The 26,488-nt window shown below is 37.6% G+C and overlaps 1 protein-coding gene across 2 annotated transcripts in view; it reads left to right on the plus strand.

Moving 5' to 3' along the window:
* Window positions 1-2,971: 2,971 nt before the first annotated feature.
* Window positions 2,972-26,488, plus strand: part of TAF1A (TATA-box binding protein associated factor, RNA polymerase I subunit A) — a 34,403-nt gene continuing 10,886 nt past the window's right edge. The window contains exons 1-7 of one of the 2 annotated variants that reach the window (XM_024750480.1): window positions 2,972-3,069; window positions 4,440-4,572; window positions 8,459-8,628; window positions 13,154-13,267; window positions 18,367-18,565; window positions 23,842-23,972; window positions 24,751-24,909. In XM_024750480.1, the coding sequence (XP_024606248.1) occupies window positions 4,452-4,572; window positions 8,459-8,628; window positions 13,154-13,267; window positions 18,367-18,565; window positions 23,842-23,972; window positions 24,751-24,909 (894 nt within the window). In that variant the 5' untranslated portion in view covers window positions 2,972-3,069; window positions 4,440-4,451. The remainder of the gene's footprint in view (window positions 3,070-4,439; window positions 4,573-8,458; window positions 8,629-13,153; window positions 13,268-18,366; window positions 18,566-23,841; window positions 23,973-24,750; window positions 24,910-26,488) is intronic. The other variant, XM_024750481.1, reaches the window with a different exon arrangement.

Raw genomic sequence — 26,488 nt, forward strand, 5'->3', positions numbered from 1 at the left:
TAAATACTACCTTACTAGATGTCTTACATGTCTGAATTTAATTTTCTCTTCTCTGAGAGGGGTCTTATATTGTTCTACTTCCACATTCCCACATTTGTTCCCTCTTCCACACTATCTTATCTTAAATTTACACCTGAATTAATTGTATTTTTTTCTTTGTATTAATAGTAAAATCATGGATATATTTTGAATTATTTGGAATGACTGTAGAGGATTTTTTCCCCTTTATTCTTAACAAAAGAACAAGGTTCTCAATTAAAACTTAGGAGAATATAGGTTGAGATGCAGTATGTAGAGTTATTTGGATAATAATTGTCATTAAGTGGGAATTCCCTGGTGGTCTAGCGGTTAGGACTTGGTTATTTCCTTGCCGTGGCCTGGGATTGATCCCTGGTGGGGGAACTAAGATCCCACAAGCTGCGAGGTGGGGCGGTAAAAAAAATATTGTAATTAAGTAAATATACATCATCTTCATGATGGCTGATCTCATTTACCCCTTATAACCAGGTTTCTCCACAATAGAATGGAGTTACTCCTCGGCATTAACAGCTACCAGTTGTATGTTAAAGCACCCAGGAGAAGCAATATAGTCAGTGACTACCATAATGATCGAGATGTATGATGATACCAGTAATTATTTTTAGTATAGATATCTTTTGGATACAACAATCATCACTAATATGATCATGTATCTTTAAAATTTTAGGTATGTATGTATGTATACTAATCGAATCTGTTGTGAGCATAAACATTACTTGGTACTCTAGAGCAACTGTTGGCAAACTATGGCCAATAGGCCAAATCCAGCCTGCCACCTGTTTCTGTAAATAAAGTTCTATTAGAACACATTCTCATTCACTTACATTTATCTATGACTGCTTCTGTGCGGCAACAGGAGTTAAATAGTAGTGGTGATAGAGAGACTGTATCACCTACAGAGTCTAAAATATTTCCTGTCTCTTTAGAGAAAGAGTTTGTTGACCCCTGCTGCAGATTGTAAGCTAAAGGTCAGCAAAAAACCTACACAAATGATTTTTCTTTTATGGCTAGAATGAATTTTATGGAATAAGATCAAGGAGCTGTTAGTTGTCTTGGGCCAAGGTCTCTTCCTTATAGAGGAGCACTTAGGACTGGAAATCTTGACACTGTCTCATGTCAGAGGTGAGAAAACCTGGTGAAGTTCATTTTAATGAGATTTACGAAGTATCTGTTCTAGAGAATTTTCAGGTGAATCTAATCTTTCTAATTGGTATCTGAAACTATTAGATTGCAGGGAATCTGATAAAGCTTCACGGGAATAACTGAAAGGTTTGTGGGAATAATATTGTCTAAATAAGAGTTTGTAGTTTTAAAAAAAAAGTAATTCATCATGTTAAGTTGCTCTTTGGCACAATGCAATTGTAAGAACATCTTTTTGTTCCTTAGAACATGTTTTCGCTTAGACTGGAATCTAGAAGTCTTTGGTATGCTTTGCTTTGTTTTATGTTTGCATTTTTGTCATGCCATTTCTTTTTCTTTAATCTTGTTTAATGCTATCAGTAGTATAGTCATTTTCTTTTTACTCTCTTCTCTCCAACACATTTTCTACCAGAATTGTACCATGGAAAATGAAAGAGGTAGGTAGAGCACAGAAAGATATCAATGTTAGTTCTTAACTTTCTGTCTTTTGTCTACTGTTGTCTACAGTTGTCTGATAATGTTAAGGTAAATCGGAAAAATCTTCCCCATTTTTGTGGGAGCATGAATTTCTAGCCAGATAAAATCCATTCTAGTTTGGCTTTGGTGAAATTATACTTCATAGCAAGGGAAGAAATGTAGCCAGACCAAACCTTTATACTAGAAAAGTATGGCTATATTATTTTCTGTGTGTCCTCTTGGACCACAACTGTCATTTATCAGCCTTGCCTGTGGAGTTAGAGCAGGGGTTTAAGTGAGACCAAGGATTTATGACACAAAAAGCAGCAGGAGAATTTTTCTCACAAGCCCATAGCTACTGCACAGTATTTATGAAGACAACATATAATCAAGTATTTCAGCATTTTAAGAAATCCCTGTACAAACTCTCACTAGACCCTTTAATCACCTGTACAGTATTGTGATTCTGCTCAAATGATTCACTTTCAGGGCAGGGGAAACTCAAAAGATTCCTGTGGGAGCCCATGCCATTATTTGTGCAGCCTTAGTTATGAACAAAACTCTTGTAATGACTTTAAAGCTGCTTCTCTTTAACTTTCACTATTTAGTCCTAGTTCCGTTCTCTGATGCTACGAAAAAAGTCTGACTCTTCCTTCACAGATGAACCCCCAAATTTTGGAAATATTGTGTTCCAACGAGTCTCTGCTTTTCCAGGATCATCTTCCCTAGAACCCCTCAATTTCCCCTCATTTCACATTTAACCATCTTACTTTCAACCCTTATTTCATAAGTTCGTCAACGTTCCTCATGAAAAGTGACTCCAGACCAGTGCACAGAACCACTGCCGCTGAGAAGGAAAAGATATTTTCGTCCAAATTTTGGGGAAGCAGTCAGGGTCATTTAAATTCAAAGCTAAACCTTTAATGAAAAAGAAAAAAGATTTCAAGGAAGCAATTAACAGGCTATGCAGAGATTTATCTTGTTAGGGCCACGAGCCGCGCCTCCGAGGCTCGCTGCTCGCGCCAGCAAGCCAAGCAGTAACTGGAAGGTCGTCGTACGGGGAACTACTCGGGCAAAGTGACATTCTGCTATTTGGACTGTTACCCTCATCCAGCCGACCTCACGTTGCATTAATCTTCATTTGCAATTAAAGTCTCCCACTTCTTTCCGCTCAGACAGATTAAGATGTACACCTGGATCCAATCCAATGGGAAGGAGGCTGTACACGGCCACTTCCGGGTCACTTCCGGGTCGAGGCGCCTCCAGCGCCCAATCGGGGGTTAGGGGCGGGGCTGCGCCTGCGCGCCGCCGGAACGCCGGGGTCAGGTGTTGCACTTTCGCTCTCAAGCCGCTAACTCCGTGAGAGTTTGCCCACGCTCGTCCGTAGTCTGGAGACTGAGTTTGGTGTCGCAGAAGAACTCTGGCTTTAGTCAGGTAAGTCCCGCGGTTGTCTTCCACCTCATTGCCTGCGTTCACAGTGGAACGGGAATGGCTGTAGTAGGATTCACCTGTGTTCTCCTCATATTTTCTCCTGATCCTCTGAAACCTTGAGTTCTGAGGGCGAGCCTGGAGGGGTGGGGCAGCTTTGGTTACCGTGACAACTGCAAGACACCAGTTTAGGCTTTGAGAATTTGGGAAGGGAGAGCTTCTTCTGGAATGACTCCTTAAAATACGTGTGAGTCGGGTTCAAACTCAAGTGTTATTTCAAATTCTGTGCTCGTAACCACAGAATTTGATTTTTTTTTTTTTGCGGTACGCAGGCCTCTCACTGTTGTGGCCTCTCCCGTTGCGGAGCACAGGCTCCGGACGCGCAGGCTCAGCGGCCATGACTCACGGGCCTAGCCGCTCCGCGGCACGTGGGATCTTCCCGGACCGGGGCACGAACCCGTGTACCCTGCATCGGCAGGCGGACTCTCAACCACTCCGCCACTAGGGAAGCCCCAGAATTTGATTTTGAAAGGTTTATTCGGGTTGTGATGTGGAGAAGCCAAATTTGAGGCAGGGTAAATAGTTAGAAAGCTAATGCAGCAATCCAGACACAGTTTGAAGGTGTCCCGAGCCAGGGGAGTGGTGTAGAGTTGCGGAGCAGAGAGAAGATAGAAGTACTAGCAGGTAGTACCAGCAGGACCTAATAATCAATTGGATATGTGGAAGGAGGGAGAGGGGTCCTGAGCATCTGGACGGTTAACTCCAAACTCAGCTTGGCACAAGGCTGTTTTTGTAGATTCTTTTCCCGCCATCTGCCTTCCGCCAAACTCTGTACATGCCAAGTGTGTTTGATGTTCTAGTTACCAGAATATTGTCCTCACCTTTTTGTGACACTGAGCCAGATTACATAGTTTCACTGAGCCCTTCAGTTTTTTTCAGCATGAAAATGGAAGAAAGTAATACCACTTATCTCCGGATTTCTGTAAGGATTAAATTAGATACTTGTAGCCCTGGTGTATAGAAAGGGCCCAATAAATGTTAACTACTACTGTTATTATTTGTCATATTGTTTTATTATACATTATTTTGATGTTTCTTCCCCCTAGATGACTTTTTTTTAACTTAAAAAGTTAGTATCTTATCTATCTTTGTATCTTCTTGGAATATAGTAGTAGTTGCAGTTGTCTTTTTTTTTAAATGGGTCATTGATTTTGGCTCCTGCTGACATAATTAAATTCATTTCTTACTTTAAAGGAACTACCAGGTACAATTAATTTTGTTGATCATTGATATTTATTAGATAAAAGATGGCTGTCTTTCTGTATAACTGAGAAGCCTGTGGATTAAGATGTACAAAAAGTAACTGATATTCTCAGTCTGGAATAGGTATGAGTGATTTCAGTGAAGAATTGATAAGGCCCACAACAGAGGATGAACAGGGGGAACCGCGTGCGCCCTCTGGTACAGGGATGTGTTTTCCTTGGCTCCAAAAGCATATAGAAACCATAGGTAAGTAAAATAACATATAACCATTTCAGCTGTAATGCAAGGAGATGATAAGATTCAATATGGATACAAAAATGGATAACCAAGCTGGTTCAACTTTCAAAATAAGAATGTATGAGGATTTTTTTTTAGGCTGTTAATAAAAAAGAAATAATAAAAATAGATTCTTTTTTTCTTTTAGAATTCTTTTCCTTTGAATTAATAACAGTCTGTATTACGATAGATACACTTTTTTCCCCCCCAGTAATACTTACTGAGCATTTATTATATCCCTGGCATTGGTTAAATATTGGGGATATGTAGTTGAAGAAGATATGATCTCTACCACTGAGGAGTACATACCAGAAGTTTCTGTTGAATTGCATTGAAATAAGCCCTAATAGAATTGATCTATAATAGATTTTAAGAAAGGAATATTTTCTTCTATTTTCATCTAATGTAGAAATAAACAAGTTTTTCTATGGAATAAATTCCTTATCAGAATATATAAAAGAAGCAGTTGTCTGTATGTTGGCATGTTGGGTCGTGTAGTCCTGGGAATACATTTGAACCAGGACTTTTCTAATTGCCCACAAATATATCTTTCTTAGCCTGGCTTTCTTTCCCCTTGACTGAGATTCCTTGGCTCCTAGAGTTTAGCTCTTATTTCTTTATTTTTTAATCTAAATACCATCTCATTTAATTATCTCAGTAAATTAATCCTCAGTAAATCTATGTGCTAGGCATTTTAGAGATGAGGGAACTGAACTTCAGAAGAAGTTAAAATTCTTAATGCTGGTATCAGGAGTCAAATCCAGGCCTATCTGATCTCAAAGCCTACATTGAGATACATATATTGAAAAAAGGGATAATATATGTAAAGTGCCTAGCATAGAGCCTCATGCATAGTGAGTGTTGAAAAATAATAGTTTACTTCCTCTTTCCTCATTTTATTTTTGCTGAATTAATGTACATGGTTTGAGCCAGGTTTGAATGAATGGTACTTCAGAGGGGCTACCACACCCCTTGTAGGGAACTAGTAATCTAAAGTTTCTGCTAGTTTTAAGGCATACCTGGACATGTGTCTGTCACCAGTGTTCTATAGTGAGCTTGAGTCAGTCCACAAACAAGTAGGTTTAAGACCAGAATTTACATGCTTAGACATGTTTTATATATTACAGATAGCCTGTTAAACCCCAAATACTTCCTGTCTGCAATGAGAATATAGTTGCAGGTAGTATTGACATTGTAGTGGTAATTAACCATAACAGGAAAACACAATTGCCTAACAATTATTTATATTTTATTCTCTTAAATTTCTTTTGGCGTTTTGAAGGGTGTGTCCCCTAGAATAAAAACTTTGAAGGTGGGCACCAATCTGGAATAAAGCTGTATGTTGAGCACTTAGAATACTGCTTGGCTATGGTAGTGCTCAAAAAATATTCGTTGACAGGCTGACAAGTTTCCAGGTTATTTCAAGGAAATTAGAAATTAGGTTGATGGCACTGGTTCTTTATTGTACCTCATTCCATCAAATTTATTTTCCTTGACAGTTATTCTTAAAGTTTATCAGCAACAAATAAGATTATCTTTTGCTCACAAAGGGTGAAATGAGAGCTACTCCTGAGGTAATTAGGCTCAGTTGGAAGACAGGAGGGGAATTTTCCAAGGATTTATGTATCCTAGTCTAAAGTTGATTTCCATTTTGAGCTGTGAAAACTTGAGAGGTAGAAGGGAGTCCGGCCTGAGATCAGTTTTCCTTTAGGTGAATAACCGAGGTTTTAGGGAAGAGGTATTTTGTCACTTTCTTGGCCTAGCTGCCTGGTGTTGCTGCTGATACTGGGAGTTTGGGTGTAGATCCTGTTAAATGCAGCTTCTAATTCAGAGAGGTGGGTGGGACATGGTATTCTGCATTTCTAATAAGCTCCCTGGGGATACTAAGACTACATCAGGATCCCCAGGTGATTTGTATGTACATTTAAAAAGTTTGAAAAGCACTGATCAAGAGAAACAGTCTTTGGGACTTCCCTGGTGGTCCAGCCGTTAAGACTCTGTGCTCCCAATGCAGGGGCCCCTGGTTTGATCCCTGGTCAGGGAATTAGATCCTGCATGCGGCAACTAAAAGATCTGGCACACAGCAACTGAAGATCCTGCGTGCTGCAATGAAGATGCTGCATGCCACTACTAAGACCCGGTACAGCCAAATAAATAAATATTTAAGGGAAAAAAAAAAGAGAGATATAGTATTCTACTTTTTTTTCCCCTGAAGAATTAGGTACTATCTTGCACAGTTTTAAGGTGCCATCTAAAACTTGTATAAGTTTGAGAGTTGCAAAAGGCATAATTTTCGGCATATATTGGCACTTTTAAATGAAATTATCATGTGACTTAAAAAATAATTTGGTGGAATCTAAATAATATAGGGATGTGATACCTTTATCATCCATTTAGTATTTATGAAAAAGCTTTTAATAGATGGAAATTTTATATTGTTCCTTTTTCTTTTATACTTTTATTCTTGCCATAAAGTATGTATCTACATTTAATTAATTTTTGCTAATATCCTGTAAGGTTTTAAGTATTAAAATCTCTTCTGGATTGAGAAATCATTGTAATTGATTTTTGTACCCACCTAATCAAAATAACATAAGTAGTGTTACAAGTTTTGTTAAATTTTAAGTATTAAAGGTAAATTTTTATTGCTTATTTATCTCAATAAAATGGGTAAGGTTATCACTTTTTTCCAGTTCTTATATCTGTGGATGAATATTACGTATTCCTAGAATGAGAAAAGATTTAGCTTCAATTCTACCGTATTTTGTTTTAATTGGTGGAAATTCTGAGAAAGTTTAGTCACATAAGTAACTAGCTGGCAATGAATGGGGTTTAATTATAGCAATGTATCAGGTCTTTGGATTCCTTCTGAATTATCTATGAAAAAATTACATAGTCATCTAAAATAAAAAATTATTAGGTTCTACAGTTTTGATAAGCAAAGAATTAAAAATCACCTGACTTGCAAATGGACGTGTTAGAGTCGTTCACTTTCTCAACACTCAACACCTGTATTTTCACCTTAAGGTAAAATATAATGATTTTGATCATGAAGCCTTGTATATAGGCACAGTTTCCTAGGAGATCAACTTTAGGAAAGAGTATGTGAGAAAGTTGAAGATCTGCAAGTTGATTGCTGTAAAACTATCTTTGCATGGTACTTATTAGTCTCTGTGTACTCCCAGGGGTGAGGGTACCCCAAATGGAAGACTGCTGGCCTGTACGTGTCTTTAGTAGCGTGGGAAGAGAAGAGGTGGCAATATGCCACCTGTTACTCATAACCGGGCTTGTAACTAAGCACAAATATTCTTAACAAGAGGATTGTCAATACTTTAGAGATATAAATGCCAATGTCTACAGTTATTATAATCTCATTTGCATTTACATCATTGAGTTACTGGGAACTCGGTCCTTAAAAAATAAAAGTGCACCTCTTGGTGTTTTCAGAACATAGGTAGGTAAAAAAGACCATACTTTCCTAGGATGACCCTGATGATTTTTACCCATTCTAAATACTTGGGACTGTGCTTTTGGGGCCCTCTTTAAGAGAGTCTTCCCAGATTGTTTAGTGCAAGGATGAAAGGACAGTTGAATCAGATTTGAAGGATCTGGTGATCTCGGTAGCCCGAGAATGTCAAATTGACATCTTCTAATTAGACATTTTTTTCATTTGCTAAAACTAGTTAAAATGGGTGGAAGAGTTTGTTTCAAATGGAACCAGCTTTGGAATTGGGGATGGGTTGGGTTAAGTAATACCTACTGCTCTACTTGTTAAAACTATGCTTATCAGAAATGTTTCTTGAATTGTTGATTTGGGGTCACTGTGGGTCAAGACTCTCCTCTTTAACCCTGATAGCGACTGGAGGAAAACAGGAGAAGGATTTTGCTCAGACAACAAGTGCTTGTTTAAGTCTTATCCAAGAAGCTCTGCTGAAGCACCAGTGGCAGCGAGCTGCAGAATACATGCACAGTTACTTTCAGATCTTGGAAGATTCAGATAGCAACAAGAGACAGATTGCACCAGAGGTAAGTAAGGTCTGAGTCTGCTGGAAGATAGGACAGAATCCTGGGAGTTTTCTGCCTTTTGAACTTCACCCAGAATAGCTTTTGCTATTGATTGATTTTACTAAAAGCTACTAAAAGTGGTTTTGGGTAGAGAGTTCGTATGAGGACGTTTTTTTGCACACTTCTTTTTCCTATTATCATTTTAAAGGAGACAAAAATAGTTTTAAATCTGAATTTTCAGATTCCCCAATACTCATTCATTTAAATAATTCTTTCCCTGTGTCCTTATTTTCCCCTTTCTGTAGGACGTTCCCCATCTTCAAGCAAACGTGTTGTTATTTCTCCCATTTAGCATCATCTCTTGACCCCTACTTCTTCCACAGGCTGTGCCCCATTTCTCCATTCTGCCTTTCAGCAAAACTCCTTGAGAGAGTTGTGTGTACCCATCCATTCCAAACCCTTTCCAGTTAGACTACCCACCAGCCATCACCATTTTTACCAAGTTGCTTTGTTAAGGTCAACAGTGATCTCCATGTTGCTGAATCCGGTGGCAGATTCTCAGTGCTCATCTAACTTGATCTGTCAGCAATATTAAACATAGTAGATCATTCCCTCCTGTGTGACATAGCTTCTTTGTCTGGCTTCCAGGATGTGATACTCTCAGTTTTTTCTCCTACCTCACTGGCCATTCCTCAGTCTCCTTTTCTGATTGCTCCTCTTCTCCTTTGCTTTCTGACGTGGGACTACCCACGAACTCTAACCCTTAGTTGTTATCGTTATCTGAACTCACTCTTGATGATCTCATTCAGTTTCATAGCCTTACATTCAGTCTGCATGCTGGCGATCCCCAATTGTGTATCTGGGGTCCTGACATCTCTCTTCAAGTCCAGATTTCTGTATCCAACTGTCTACTCAACGTCACCTCTTGATGTCTAATATCAGCTAGTATGGTATGTCATATCATAGTAACATATCTAAACTAGCTCTTCTGATATTCCCTGTCCAGCCGAATTTTCCTCATCTCAGATGACATTTCCTTTATGTATCTAATTGCGAGGGCCAAACTCTGGGGTGTTTTTTCTTTTATACCCCATATCCAAACCATCAGAAAACCCTGTTAGCTCTACTTTGAAAGCACGCTCCCTGCATTCTGAGTACTTCTCACCTCCTCCATTGCTGCGCCTGGCCTCAAGTCCCTATCACCTCACTTAGATGACTTCTTGCCCTCCCCCACCCCCGCAGTCTATTTTAAGCATAACCAGACTGATCCTTTTTTTAAAAAAAAAAACTGGTTTTATTGAGATATATTAACACACCATACAACTTGCCCATTTAAATTGAACAGTTCAGTTCAATTGCACAGAGATGTGCAACCATTACGGCAATCTAAATTTAGAACAGTTTTTGTCTTGCCCAGAAGATACCCTGTACCCACTTGTAGTTGCTCCTTTCCAACCCCCAGCCCCTGGCAACCACTTATCTACTTTCTATTCTGGACATTTCATATAAATGGAATCATATAGCATATGGCTTTTTGTGAATGAATTCTTGCACTGAACATAATGTTTTCAAGCCTTTCCATATTGTAGCATATTAGTACATCATTTCTTTTTATTGCAAAATAATATTCCAGTGTATGGCTTTATCTCATTTTATGTATCAATTCATCAGTTTTTAGACATTTGGGTAGTTTCCACTTTTGGTTACTATGAATACTGCTGCTTTGAACATTTATGTACAAGATTTTTTTTTTGATGTACAAGTTTTTGTACGGATGTTTGTTGTAATTTCTCTTGGGTGTATACCTAGGAGTGGCATTGCTAGGGCATAAAATACATGTAACCTCTTAAGGAACCACTAGACTGTTTTCCAGAGTGACTGCACCATTTTACGTTCCCACAAGCCATATACGAGGGTCCCAACATCCCTACATCATCGCCAACCGTATTATTGTCTGTCTTCTTGATTTTAGCCATCCTAGTGGTTGTGAAGTGGTATCTCATTGTAGCTTTGGTTGGCATTTTCCTAATGATTAATGATGCAGCATAGTCCTTTTTTTTTTTTTTTTTTGTGGTACGTGGGCTTCTCACTGTTGTGGCCTCTCCCGTTGCGGAGCACAAGCTCCAGACGCGCAGGCTCAGCGGCCATGGCTTATGGGCCCAGCCTCTCTGCGGCATGTGGGATATTCCCGGACCGGGGCACGAACCCGTGTCCCCTGCATCGGCAGGCGGACTCTCAACCACTGCGCCACCAGGGAAGCCCAGCATAGTCCTTTTAAAACATAAGTCAAATCATGACGTTGCGGAGCACAAGCTCCAGACGCGCAGGCTCAGCGGCCATGGCTTATGGGCCCAGCCTCTCTGCGGCATGTGGGATATTCCCGGACCGGGGCACGAACCCGTGTCCCCTGCATCGGCAGGCGGACTCTCAACCACTGCGCCACCAGGGAAGCCCAGCATAGTCCTTTTAAAACATAAGTCAAATCATGTCACTCCTCTACTGAAAACACTACAGTGTCTTCCCATTTCACTCAGAGTAAGAGCCAGAGTCTTTCCGATTGCCTGCAAGTTCTGTGTGCTCTGCCCACTCCCTTTCCCCCTTTGACCTCATCTCCTATTACTGTCCAACTTGCTTTTCCTTCTCCAACCTCACTGGCCTCCTTGCTCTTCCTTGAACAACCATACTCCTTCCTGATCGCCTTTGCCTTTGCTATTTCTTTTACCTAGGAAGGTCTTTCTTCAGATATCACTATGGTCACCCTCCTTCAAGTCATACCTTCAGTGGGCCCTACCTTGACTATTTAAAATTGTAACTGGGGCTTCCCTGGTGGTGCAGTGGTTAAGAATCCACCTGCCAATGCTGGGGACACGGGTTCGAGTCCTGGTCCGGGAAGATCCCACATGCCGTGGAGCAAGCCCATGTGCCACAACTACTGAGCCTGTGCTCCAGAGCCCGCGAACCACGACTACTGAAACTCGCGTGCCTAGAGCCCGTGCTCCGCAACAAGAGAAGCCACCGCAATGAGAAGCCTGCGCACCACAATGAAGAGAGCCACCGCTCACCGCAACTAGAGAAAGCCTGTGCGCAGGAACGAAGACCCAACGCAGCCAAAAATAAATAAATAAATAAATAAATAAATAAAATAAAATTGCAACTGCACACCAACCCCCTTCACTTTCCAGCTGGCACTCCTGATCCCTTTATCCTGCTTCATTCTTTTCGCATAATACTTGCCAATTTAATTATTGTGTTTCTTGGTTATTGTCAGTCTCTCTACAATAGAATGTAAATTCCACAAGGGCAAGGATCTAGAACAGTGCTTGGCATATATTGTTAAATTTATTCTGTAAAAGACAGTTTATCCACAAATAACTTCACATGAATATCTCAAGTAGCTTTTACTATTACAGTAACCATTGCATCAGTTAGATATTTAATAGAGACAAAAAATATTAAAGAAAAAAATTTAACCATTGATTGAAAGTTTAGTAATGGACTAAAGTTATATAGATCTGTAAAACATTGGGCAAGTTACAGTCTCTTTTGGTCCAGAGTTTGTTTTACAAAATGAAAGAATTAAATCAGTGGTTTCCAGACACTTGTTTGGGCTCTGTTTAAATCATATAGGGCTTTTGTTTAAAATATAGATTCCTGTGCTGCACTCCAGTTCTACTGAACTGAAGTCTGAATCCCTAGAATATTTATTTTTAAGTGGTGTCCCAGGTAATTCTTACATACAACAAGGTTTAAGAACCACTGTGATAGGATAATCTCCACATTTTCTTTAAGCATCAAAATACTGCAATTTGGTGTTCTATAAATGAAATCTTGGTCTTTCTGAGTTGGGAAGATGAGTATTACGATTACACAAAACAATCAGTATGTATGTTCAGAGAAAGAATTGATTTAAAATCCACTTAAATTTACTTTGAAGTCACTGTTACTGAAGTACTTTAAATTGGGGTAAGAGAATAGACCATGCAAAAGAAGAGCTCCAAGTTCTGTCACCAAAGTTTTGGTGGTCTAGGGTGAAAATATTTTTATTAAAATTTGTCCATAGCTGATGAAAATTCTTAAATTGGAGCTCTAAATATAGACTAAATATAGTCAATAGTTGTAGATACTTGATAGGATCTCAAGAAACATCTAGTCCATAGCTCTCATTTGGTAGATAATAAAGATGAGGCTGAGAGCAGTGAAGAAGCCAATATTAATAGAACCCAAGTTTTCTGACATTAATATTCTTCCTGCTATACTAGTTAAAAATGTTATTTCAATATGTATCTTAACTGCTTACCTTCTTTAGACTACTAACTACTATTATAGTTACCTGGTATTTTCACTTAATCAGCAGAAAAGATTTTTATCCCATAAGATATAATATTAGTTTCACTGGGTAAAGTACAGTAAAATGTTGACGGTAGTGGTGTCTAGAAAAAGGAACTATAGGTGGTTTTTTAACGCTGTAATCAGAAAAAAATAGCTTTCTTAGATATTGGTTAAGGCAAGGATTTTACAGTTTTGTTAGTAATTTCTGTTTTGACAGATTATTTGGAGGCTTGGAAGTGAAATTCTTTATTATCATCCCAAAAGCAGTGTGGAGACTTTCAATACCTTTGCTGACCGGATGAAAAATATTGGTGTCATGAATTACTTGAAGGTGAGTATATAGGTTTTGTGAATTTACATCTGCGGCATTCATTTCTAAAAATTGCTTGTCTCAGTGATGAGGTAGGTCATGTAAAAAGCATGAGAAACGGGGTAAGACACCTGGGTCAATAAGAGAAGCGGAAAGAAAGCAGCATCGTGAGAACCATTTACTTTTCCATTTCCTGTTGCCTACCACGTTGTCTGAGTGAAAGTATCTTCTCTTTGTGTATCTCTGGCTGCCAGAGTCAGTCCTTCAGAGATGGCAGTTGTGCTTCATTATGATGATGGGCCAAATTCTAATATGTTTACTTAAGTCAGTTGAGATCTCTGAGAATTGATGCTTTTGGAAAAGGGAAACAGCTAAACAAATTGGGAATTTGAATACTTGAGAAAAAAATTGTTTCCAGCTTTGTTGAGATATAATTGACATATATCGTGTAAGTTTAAGGTGTAAAATGTGATGATTTGATGCATGGATATATTGCCAAATGTTTACCATAATGAGGTTAGTTAATGCCTCCATCCCCTCACATAATTACCGTTTTGTTGTTGTTGTCATGGTGAGAATGTTAAAGCTCTATCCTCATAGCAGTTTTCAAGTTAACAATGCTATAGTCACCATGCTGTACATTAGATCCTCAAACTTACTCATCTTATGATTGAAAGTTTGTGTCCTTTGACCAACATTTCCCCATTTCTCCACCCCTCAGCCTGTGGCCAGCATTTTACTCTCTTTCTATGGGTCGGATGTTTGTAGATTCCACATAAAAGTGCGATCATGCAATATTACGATTTTCTGTCTGACTTATTTCACTAAGCATAATGCCCTCAGAGCCCATACATGTAGTCACAAATGGCAATATTTCATTCTTTTGTGTGGCTGAATAATATTCCATCGTGTGTGTGTGTGTGTGTGTGTAACATTTTCCTTATCCATTCTTCCATCAGTGCTTACTTAGATTGCTTCCATGTCTGGGCTTTTGTGAATCGTGCTGCAGTGAACATGGGAGTGCAGATTTCTTGTCGAGATAGTGATTTCACCTTTGGATGTATATGCAAAAGTGGATTGCTGACTCATATGGTGGATCTATTTTTAATTTGTTTGAGGAACCTCCATACCATTCTGCATAGTGGCTGGACCACTTTACATCCTGAAGAGAATGTACACCAGCAGTATACAAAGGTTCCTGTTTATCCACTTCCTCACCAGCACTTGTTATCTCTTGTCTTTTTGATGCTAGCCATTCTGACAGGTGTGAGGTGATGTCTCATTGTAGTTTTGATTTGTATTTCCCTGACAGTGATGTTGAGCACCTTTTCATGTACTTTTTGGCCATTTGTGTATCTTCTTTGGGAAAATGTCTATTCAAGTCCTCTGCCCATTTTTAATTGTAATGTGTTTTTTGTTGTGTTTGCTATTGAGTTGTATGAATTCTTTATATATTTTGGGTATTAACCCCTTATCAGATACTTTATTTGCAAATATTCTCTCCTATTCAGTAGGCTGCATTTTCATTTTGTTGATGGCTTCCTTTGCTGTGCAGAAGCATTTTAGTTTGATGTAGTCCCACTTGTTTATTCTTGCTTTTATTGCTTGTGCTTTCGGTGTCACACCCTAAAAAATCATTGCCAAGACCAATATCAAGGAATTTTTTTCTCTATTTTCTTCTAAGAGTTTTATAGTTTCAGATCTTACCTTTAAGTCCTTAATCCATTTTGAGTTAATTTTTGTGAGTGGTGTAAGTTAGGGGTCCAGTTTCATTCTTTTGCATGTAAATATCTAGTTTTCCCAACAACATTCATTGAAGAGACTGTCCTTTGCCCTTTGAGTATTCTTGGCTTCCTTGTCAAATATTAGTTGACGATATATGGATGGGTTTATTTCTGGACTCCCAGTTCTGTTCCACTTGTCTGATGTGTCTGTTTTTATGCCAGTACCATCCTGTTTTGATTACTGTAGCTTGGTAATATAGATTGAAATCAGGACAGGTGATACCTGTAGCTTTGTTCTTTCTCAAGGTTGTTTTGGCTATTCAGGGTCTTTTGTGGTTCCATACAAATTGTAGGATTATTTTTTTCTATTTTTGTAAAAAATGCCATGGGTATTTTGATAGGGATTGCATTGAATCTACAGATTGCTTTAGGTAGTAAGGACATTTTCACAATATTGACTCTTCTGATCCATGTGTGAAAATGTTTCAATGTTTCTAATGTTTAGGTGGAACTTTCTCCTTTAATAAAAGCCTTATCCAAAAGAATTGACACACTCCAAAATGTTATGACATCTCCCTCTCTCTGGTATATATGAGACTAAAAGCACTTTCTCAATAAAATTTTTAAATGCTTTGCTTTTTAATTTTTTTTCAGTGCCTCCAAACAAAGTTTTATTGGAACATTGCCACACCTATTCATCTCCATATTGTCAGTAGCTGCTTTTAGTAGGACAATGGCAGAGTTGTGATAGAGACCATATGGCCTGCAAAGCCTAAAATATTTACCCTCTGGTTTTTTGTTTTTACTTTTCCTATTTTCCAAATAGTTTTAAACTGCTGTAAAATATGTATAACATAAAATGTGGTAATCTAACCATTTTTAAGTGTGTAATTCAGTGGCATTAATTACATTCACATTGTTGTGTAACCCTCACTAGTATTTCCAAAACTTTTGCATCACCCCAAATAGAAACTCTGTACCCATTAAGCAATAACTCCTCATTCCTTCCTCCTCCCAGACCCTGGTAACCTCCGATCTGTTTTCTGTGTCTATGCATTTGCCTATTCTAGGTATTTCATATAAGTGGAATTATATAATATATGTCCTTTTATGTTCTGCTGTTTCGCTTAGCATAAAGTTTTCAAGATTTATCCATGTGTTGGCATGTATCAGACTTTATCCCTTTCTGTGGCTCAATACAATGTAATATTCTATTGTATGTATCTGTGAAATTTTGTTTATCCTTTCGTCTCTTGTTTGGTTGTTTCCATCTTTTGGCCATTGTGAATAACACTGCAGTGAACATTGGCGTGCAAGTATCTGTTTGAGTTCCTGCTTTCAATTCCTTTGGATATATACCTAGGACTAGAACTGCTGGATCATATTTTTTGTCATATATACAAATATATATATTATATATATATAAAGTATGTATGAACATATAATTCTATGTTTAACTTTTTTAGGACTCACCAAAGTGTTTCCCATAGTGGCTGTAGCATTTTATAATCCCACTGCTCTCTAATTTTGAAAAATGATTTTACCTAGTTTAGGATTCTTTTCAGATTTTATTAATTTAGGAAAAATTTTTTGCTTCTCTTATGTGCCATGTTCTCCCTTATGATCTTATTTTCTGGTAGACCACATACATTACAAGTAGAAACTAAATGGAGGCAGCATATGGTTCTACTTTAGGAAGAATTTTGTAAGTGAACAATTGGAAAAAGGGAATAGTCTGCCTTGGTGTTGTGTGCTCCCATTTTCTTCTTTCAGGGAGAAACTGGATAGCCATTTGATTGGGGAGGGAAGGTAGAGTTTTAAGTAAATTATTGGCTAGATCCTTTTAAGCTCATGGAATCTACTCAGTTGAAGTAAAGAAACCTGAGAGGAGCCTTATTTCATACTCTGGAGTCTGAGGGTGGTAGTTAGGATAGGCAATAAAACATGTTTTGCTGTTAACGATTTTAAAAACACTTGCTGCTGTTTTCCAGACAATGTGCTAGCCATGGTTCTTGCAGTAGGGGGAGACAGGCATGTAAATGGAATAAATGGTTATGGGTGCCATAGTAGAAGTGTACTGTACAGGGAGAAGACAAAGTGGAAAATGGTCGGCTCTCTGGAATTTTGGAAAGGGCTGGGATTGAATGAATAGGGGAGTCGGAAAAGAAAGGAAGTGAGGCTTGAGATGAGTCTGATAAAGCTAGTGGGTATTCACAGTGCATACTGTGGGAAAGAGTAGTCTAGCATGGCAGGAGATAATAAAGAGTTTAATAGCTCTGTGTCTAATGCTTTAGTTACTCTAAAAATCATGTGGGTAGAAGCCAGGGGAAGCTGAACTCTGTGTGCCATTTCTAAGGAGCTTAGATTTTTATTCTATAGGCAATGGGAACTGTTGAAGGATTTTACACAAATGACTAATGAGATTTCCTTGGCGGTCACGTGGAAGATGGATTGTAGCGGGGGCAGGATTAGAGACACCAGTTGAGAAATTATTACAGTAGTTTAAGATGAAGGTTTGAACTCTGACTCTGTTCAGATGATTAACTGTACTTCCCATCATTCTCCTCCTTAATGTCCTCCCTATTTGTGTTGCTCGTTCTTTGTGTAATTATTCTTTTTTTTTTAATTGAAGTATAGTTGCTGTATAATACTGTGTAAGTTACAGGTGTACAGTATAGTGATTTACAATTTTTAAAGCTTATACTCCATTTACAGTTATTGTAAAATATTGGCTATATTCCCTGTGTTGTACAATGTATCCTTGTAGCTTATTTTACACATATTAGTTTGTACCTCTTATTAAGATTACCACACCTATATTGCCCCTCCCTTCTGTGTGGAATTATTCTTATTGCTTCTCCTGTATCAGGCATACACTTTCCATTTGAACCAGTGCCATTCTTCAACACCCCTTATTAAGATGTTTTCTCTGAGATTATAGAACATGTATAAAATAATTTATTGTCTGCTATGGGCTAAACTAGGTATTAGGTGGTATACAAATATATCATCTCACTTAATCCCCTTAATGCCCTTCAAAAGGGTTAATAATAATTGTTCCATATAAAAGAGGAGACTCACAAAGGGTGAGAGTAACTTACTCAGGTTTATGTAGCTTTAAAATAGCATTTGAGCCCGGACTCTGTCTTCAACGTCCCTGTTCTTTTCACACTGCCTTCTGTTTGTAAGTTTATATAATTTAGTTCTCATTTACATAATGATAATTTTTCATTTGTCTTTCTGCTAGATTGAAATTTTTGATAATGAGGACAATATTGCTCCAACATTTGTGTCCTACCAAGGTCTTAGCCTGAATGTATCATATATTTACTGAGCTTTTTGACTAAGGGTTATCTAATGACCTATATGACTGTGGGCTTTTTCTTATTGTTGCAGATCTCCTTACAACATGCATTATACCTTCTGCATCATGGTATGCTTGAGGATGCGAACAGAAATCTCAGCCAGGCAGAGACATGGCGATACGGTGAAAAGTCGTCTTCTCAGGAAGTGTTAATCAACCTTATTCAAGCCTATAAAGGGCTTTTGCAGTATTATATTTGGTCTAAAAAGAAGATGGAATTGTCTCAGCTTGGTGAGTGAATATGAGTAATAAGTAGTAAGACTGACTCAGAGGGACAGAAGGGGTCTGGAGGAGTAATCTAATTCCCCTACTTCCAAGCTTGGCTTTATCCAGATAGTACAGAGAACAGACATTTCTGTGGATGTAAAATTCTTGATCATCCTTTATAAAATTTCTGATATTTAAAAAAACTTTTCAGACATCAGTTAGGTGATTTATAGATTAAGTTCATGACCATTTTAGATTCACTGCTTTCTTAAACATGATTTCTACGATAGGTTACAAATTTTCTTCAGCAGGCATTATTGCATATAAGAAGCATTATTTCCTCTGTGTTTACAGTGGAGTTTAGTTTGTTTCATAATGTTGTTTCTTAGGAAAATATGTTTAAAGAGTAGGGCAAGATAATGTTGTTTCACTTCTGTATAAAGGTCAGAACAGACAGTTTTCTTGATTTACTGGCCACCCCAAAAATTGACTATGTGTTCTTTTCAAACTGACTTTCCGTGGTGATGTCATCCTCTCCTGTCCCTAAATTTCTGTTCTTTGGAGCTGTGTGATCATTCTCTGTACTTTTTTCCCCTTGTATAGTTTTTCTCCATAACTCCTCTAGGAATGACCCCTTCCTTTCTATTTTCACATCCTCCACCCAAGTCTCAGTTCTGACATTTATCACATCATTTGTGTTAAGCAGTGTTTCCTTACTGTCCTTATGTGATAGTATTTCCTTGGTCTCTGGGCATGTGGGCTTACTAATCTCAAAATTCCCTTCCTGTTTCCCATCTTTTTTTTTTTTTTTGCGGTACGCGGGCCTCTCATTGTTGTGGCCTCTCCCGTTGCGGAGCACAGGCTCCGGACGCGCAGGCTCAGCGGCCATGGCTCACGGGCCCAGTCGCTCCGCGGCATGTGGGACCTTCCCGGACAGGGGCATTAACCCATGTCCCCTGCATCGGCAGGTGGACTCTCAACCACTGCACCACCAGGGAAGCCCCTGTTTCCCATCTTTGATCTCCCCCAAGACACTTCTGAAATGCTGTCTTCATCATGATAATATTGTGAGGCCTTTGTGCATTCTCCTCCTCTAGAATGCCATCTGCCCTTCAAGACTCATTAGACCCCGCCTTCTTTTACCTTAAGTCTAACGTATCAGCTGCATGTTCAGCCTATATCATTTGGCTCTTCACCTCTTGCTTTTTAGTCATTCTAAGTTTTTTCATGTGTGTTTTTTGTTGTATCTCCCTGTCTAGACTCATCAGTCTTTTGAGGTCATATATCTGTCCTCTGTTTCTTTTGCTAACCTTGCCATAATGCCTGCCGTAAAGGCTTGCTGATACTGATTTAGGTAAGTTTTAAAGTCAGTATTTACTTTTCTTCCTACACTTTAAGTAGAACTCAAGCAAATATATGATGATTAAAGCAGTTGGAATGTGGCATTTACACCATCACTCCCATGGATAGATAATTCAGTACCTTCTGCAGCTGACACTCTTCTATAGCAACAAGAGATAAAGATGGGATAATATGTGGCGCTCTTTAGATTGTCTTTAACCTCATGTGTCTGTTTAATGAGAAAAAAAAGTTAGGACTAGTTCTGTATAACCAACTCAAAAGAATGGAACATGTGAATGTATGCTCAGAGCTGGTTTGGGATTTTTCCTTGCTGCTGTGGCCTGTGCTCGTTGGCTTTGATGTACTTGGTGGCTGGGAATCCCCTTCCATGGTAAATCCATACCTAACTTGTACTTACTCAGGGATCTGCCTTTCTTTCTTAACCATTTTTTTGGATATCATTTCATACCTACTTTCCTGTTACCACTTCATTTCCAGGTTCATATTGATATTTATTCAATTGACCCACTGGGAAGAGAATACCAATCCCTGTTTGGGGGTGGGGGCTACTTTTTTGGCCAAAAAGTGGCACTGGTACCAAAAAGTGTTTTGTGCTTCTATCAGCTGTTGCTTTCGAAAGACTGATTCTCTTTTTAAACCTTTAAGATTGTGAAATATATCCTGAAACAGTGTGTAAAACAAATGTCTGGTAGAATGGATAATTGTAAAGCAAACATCCATGTAACTACACCCAGATTAAGGATCGCAACATTGCTGACCCCCTAAAAGTTCCCCATGTGTGCCTAATCACACCTCCTCCCAGTGTCTCAAGAAGACTGTCCTGACTTTAAGGGTAATTACTCTCTTGTTTTCTTTAAATACTTTTACCACTCAAGTATGTATCTGTAATTTAGTTTTGCCTATATCTCAGTGTCATATTTCGATTCACACTGTATATATTCTTTTGGGGCCTTGCATATTTTGTTCAGCATTTAACATGTGTTCATATAGTTGAATTAGCTCTAGTTTGTTCATTTTTATTGTTGTAAAACCATACATTGTATGATATTCATGCAGTTTATTTATTCCTTCTATATATTGATGACCACTTAGGTTGTTAATAGTTTGGGGCTATTATAGTTAATGCTGCTTTGAAATTCTTGGGCATGTGTAGTGATACACATATGCGTGTATTTCTAGGAGTAGAATTGTTGTCACAGAGTATGTGTGTCTTCAGCTTTACTGTATAATAGGCTGAACTCTTTCCAAAGTGGTTACCAATTTATATTCCACTAGTAGTCTGATTTGGACTTTCTTTTGTCTGTCTTCTCCTCATTATTTGTTATTGTCAGAGTTTTCATGTCACCAATTTATTGGGTGTGGTAATCATGTTTTTTTTAAGAACAACAGCTTTATTAAGAATTGAGATCTGATTCTTAATATGATTCACCCACTTAAAGTATAAATTCAGTGGTTTGTGGAATATTCATAGTTGTGCATCCATTACCACAATCAATTTTAGAACACTTTTATCACCCCAAAAAGAAATGCTGTAGCCATTAGCAGTAACTCTCGACTCTTCCCAGTTCCTCCTGTCCTAGGCAACCACTAAACTACTTTCTGTCTCTAGAGATCTATCTATTCTGGACAGTTCATACAATGGAGTCCTAAAATATGTAGGACTGACTTCTTTGTTACTGACTTCTTTCACTTAGCCTTATGTTTTTAAAGGTTCACCCACATTGTAGCATGTAATGGCACTTCATTCCTTTTTATTTATTTTATTTATTAATATTCCATTGTATAGATATACCACATTTATGTGTCCATTATCGGGTGATGGACATTTGGGTTGTTCTCTGCTTTTTGGCTATTTTGAATAATGTTGCTGTGAACTTTTGAGGGACCTCTGGACTGTTTTCTTTCCAAAGCAGCTGTGCCATTTTCCGTTCCTACCAGCAGTGTATGAGGAGGGTACTAATTTCTCCACGTCCTTCCCAACACTTGCCATTATCTGTCTTTGATATAGCTGTCCTGCTGGGTGTGAAGTAGTATCTTGTGGTTTTGATTTGCATTTCCCTAGAGACTAATAATGTTGAGCATCTTTTCATGTGCTTGTGGGCCATTTGTATATCTTCTTTGGAGAAATTTGCATTCAGATCCTTTTCTCCTATTTTAATTGAATTACTTATTATTTTATTATTAAGTTATAAGAGTTCTTTATATATTCTAGGTACAAGTCCCTTTTCAGATAGGTGTAGGATTTGGAAATGTTTGTTTTCTATTCTGTGGGTTATCTTTTTTACTTTCTTAGGTGTTTTTTGAGTCACAAAAGGTTTTAATTTTGATGAAGTTATTTGTTTTTTTCTTTTGTTGCTTGTGCTTTTGTTGTCGAATCCAAGAAGCCTTTGCCTACTCCAAGGTCACGAAGATTTAGACTTATGTTTTCTTCTGAGAGTTATATAGTTTTACAGTTGTTTTCTAATTCATTTTGAGTTAATTTTTTTATATCATGTGAGGTGGGTAGGGGTTCAACTTTATCTTGCATGTGGGTATTCAGTTGTTCCAGCATATTTATTGAAAAGGCTATTATTTTCCCACTGAATTGTCTTGGTACCCTTATCAAAAATCAGTTGCCCATATATGAAGTTTTATTTGTGGACTCTAAATTTTCTTCCATTGATCTATATATATCCATACTTATGCCCATATCACAGTCTTAATTACTGTAGCTTTATAGTAACTTTTGAGGTCACAGTGTGAATCCTCCAAATTTGTTCTTCTTTTTAAAGATTGTTTTGGCTATTCCTGGTCCCTTGCATTTCCATATGGATTATAGGATCAGCTTGTCATTTATGCAAACAAGCCAGCTGGGACTTTGATAAGAATTGCATTAAAGCTATAGATTAATTTAATAAATCTTCCAACCCATGAACACAGGATGTCTTTTCCATTTATTTAGGTCTTCTTTAATTTCCTTGAACAATACTACTTTTCAGACTATAATTTTATGTCTCTTTTGTAAAATTCATACCTAAGTAGTTTATCGTTTTTGATGCTATTGTAAATGGCATTATTTTCCTAATTTCATTTTTGGATTGTTCATTGCAAGTATTTAGATATACAATTGACTATTGTGCGTTGATTTTATATTATGCAACTTTCAACTCATTTATTAGTTATAATAAGTTTTTAATGTATTCTTAGGATTTTCCATGTACAAGATCATGTCATCTGCAAGTAGAGATAGTTTTACTTCTTCCTTTCCAATCTGGACATTGTTTGTATTGTTTTCTTGTTGAATTGCCCTGCCTAGAACCTCCATTATAATGTTGAATAGAAGTTGCAAGAGGGGACATTCTCTCTTGCATGCAGTCATTCACCATCAATTCTGATATTAGTTGTGGGTTTTTCATAAGATGCCCTTTACCAGATTGAAGAACTTGCTTCTTTTCCTAGATGTTCAGTGTGTCTATCATGAAAGGTTATTGAATTTTGCCAAATGCTTTTTCTGGAACAATTGAGATGGTTATGAGGTTTTTGTCATTATCCTATTGATTTGGAATATTGTATTAATTGATTTCAGGTGTTAAACAACCTTGCATTCCTGGAATAGATCCCACTTTATGTGTTGCTAGATTCAGTTTGCTAGTATCTTGTTGAGAATTTTTGCATCTATACTTATAAGAGATATTGGTCTGTAATTTTCCTGTGTTGTCTTTGTCTGGTTTTGGTATCAGGGTGATTCTGATCTCATAGATCAGTTGCGAAGTGTTTTCTCTCTGTCCTTTTTTAGGGGGAGAGTTTGTGATGAATTAGTACTATACTTGAAGTGATTGTTAGAATTCACTAGTGAAGCCATCAGGGTCTGAGCTTTTCTTGTGGGTAGTTTACTGAGTACTGATTCTGCAGAAGTCCTCAGTACTGAATACTTTAAAAAATCTTTTGTCTTTGGACAGATGAGGATGATTATGCTTACAACACAGCGTCCCAGAATATGCTCAACCACAGCTGGAAGACATCTATAAACCTTTGTGCATTGATTCAAATTCCTGGAGTTTGGGACCCTTTTGTGAAGAGTTATGTAGAGGTAAGTAAACTTTTCATAAGGTTTTATTAGTTTCATTTTGTTATAAGCTTAATCTTTATTGATCAGAAAGGAACTAATGGAAAAAATTGTTTAAAAATTACAAGAATATGATGCTTCTTTTTGGTCTGAATAAGTTTTGTTTATTTTACCAATATACTGTAAACGTTACTGTGTTTATTTTCACCATTGGATAATGTGTCATGGCCAAATACAGTAGTCCCTCAGTATCCATGGATGCTGAAGTCCCTTGCTTTTTGAAAGTTTCATTAGTGCTAAAGTGATAATTATGCTGTCCGAAGATAATCTCTGAAACCGTATGCTAGTGAATCTGGAAATTCCTGTGTCAGGATGGGAAGGAATGAAAGGAAAGGAATTATAATTCCTTATGCACTCCTTTTGTGGCTAAAGTTATGTAGGGCACTGAGGTTAGTTGCATCGTATGGTCTTTTTTTGGTCCTAATGTGCCCTACTTTGAAGACTTTATTTCTCATAGGAACACTTCTTATGTTGAAGTTGCTGCATTTTTCAGTAACGAAATACAATAAGGGAAAAATGGGAAACCATGTAGGCCTTTTTTATGATCTTCTGTGTTCTATGGAGGTTGTAACATATGCTGGTGGAAGCAAAAACTGGCATCACTATTGTTCCCTATATAGTAAATGCTGTTTTACAGTTGTATGACTTTTTTTGTGCTCATCAATAAAGTTAAGTTGTACATGATATTTCATATAGCTATCTTACAGAATTTAGCTAAGATATCATGACTTATTTTATATAGATGCTGGAATTCTATGGGGATCAAGATGGAGCCCGAGAGGTTCTTACCAATTACGCCTATGATGAAAAGTTCCCATCAAATCCAAATGCTCATATCTACTTATACAACTTTTTAAAGAGAGAGAAGGCACCAAGAGAGAAACTGATAAGTGTGCTTAAGGTAGAGAATTTTTATGTCAGTGTTTGAACAGGTTTGGGGATCTACTTTAAGACATTCTTAGGTCACTGCTTTGCAACTTTCATGTTGTAACATCCAGAGAAAATGACAGTGTATGTATGGCACACTGAGGTAAAGACAGGAGGCTGCAACCTCCCGGCAGACCCCCCATCACTACCATTCCCCCATCTTCTGCCCAAGTGAGACGGAGGGGAGAGGATCAATATTTCAGAAACTGTTTTGTCACCCTGGTTGGAAAGTTCTGCATTGCTTTTTTTTTTAGGAAATCATCTTTATTGAAATTTAACTTACATACAATAAAACAGATATTTTAAATGTACACTGGGATGCATTTTTACAAATATATGCATCCATGTAACACCATAATAATTAAGATATTGAACATTTCCGTCACCCTAGAAAGTCCCTCATTTCCCTTTGCAGCCAAGCCGCCCATGTACTCTTGGCCCCAGGCAGTCACTGATCTGTTTTCTGTCACTATAGATCAGTTTTATCTCTTCTAGAATTTCATATAAATGAAATCTGACAGTATGTACTCTTTTTTTTTTCTTTAGGTCTGGATTTTCTTGCTCAGTAGAATGTTTTTGAGATTTATCCATATTATTGTATCAGTAATTTGTTCCTTATTACTGCTGAGTATTATTCCATTTTTATACATTCACTTCTTGATGGACATTTGGGTTATTTTCACTCTTTGGCTATTATGAATACCACTGTGAACATTCATGTACAAGTTTTTGTGTGCACATATATTTTCATTTTTCTTTGGTAGTTACCTAAGAGTGGAATTGCTGGAAGGTATATATTTAACTTAAGAAACTGCCCAGCTGTTTTCTGAGGAGACTATACCATTGACATTCCCACCATCAAAGTATGAAAGTTCAGTTTCTCTTATTTGTCTTATTGATTTGGAAGTTTTTAAATATAATCTGGGTACAAGTCCTTTGTCAGGTATATGGATGGTAAATATATTCTCCCAGTCTGTGGCTTGCCTTTTTGTTTTCTTTACCGTATCTTTCAAAGAGCAGAAATTTCTAATTTTGATTAAGTACAATTTACTCATTTTTCTTTTACAGTTAGTATTTTTTGTCTAAGAAATCTTTGCCTACTCCAGGATAATGAAGATTCTCTTCTGTGTTTTTTTTTCGAGAAGTGTTACAGTTTTATGTTTAGGTCTGGGACAGGTTTTGAGCTGATTTTTTTGTGTAGTGTGAGGTAAGTGTCGTTGAAAAGACTATCCTTTCCCTGTTGAATTACATTGGTAACTTGGTTGAAAATCAATTGACCATGCATATAGACTCTATTGTGTTCTAGTGATGTGTATTTCCATTTGTATACCAATACCACACATCCTGACTATGGTAGCTTTACAGCGAGTCTTGGAATCATGTCATGGAAGTCATACAAATTTGTCCTTTTTCAAAATTGCTTTTAGCTTCTCTAGGTCTTTTGACTTTTCGTGTACATTTTAAAATCAGTTTGTCAGTTGCTACAAAAAATATCTTGTTGGGATTTTGAATCTGTAGATCAATTTTGAGAGAATAGACATCTTAGTAATACT

Source organism: Neophocaena asiaeorientalis, unplaced genomic scaffold, assembly GCF_003031525.2.
Source record: "Neophocaena asiaeorientalis asiaeorientalis breed wild unplaced genomic scaffold, Neophocaena_asiaeorientalis_V1.1 scaffold430, whole genome shotgun sequence".
Lineage (NCBI taxonomy): Eukaryota > Metazoa > Chordata > Mammalia > Artiodactyla > Phocoenidae > Neophocaena > Neophocaena asiaeorientalis.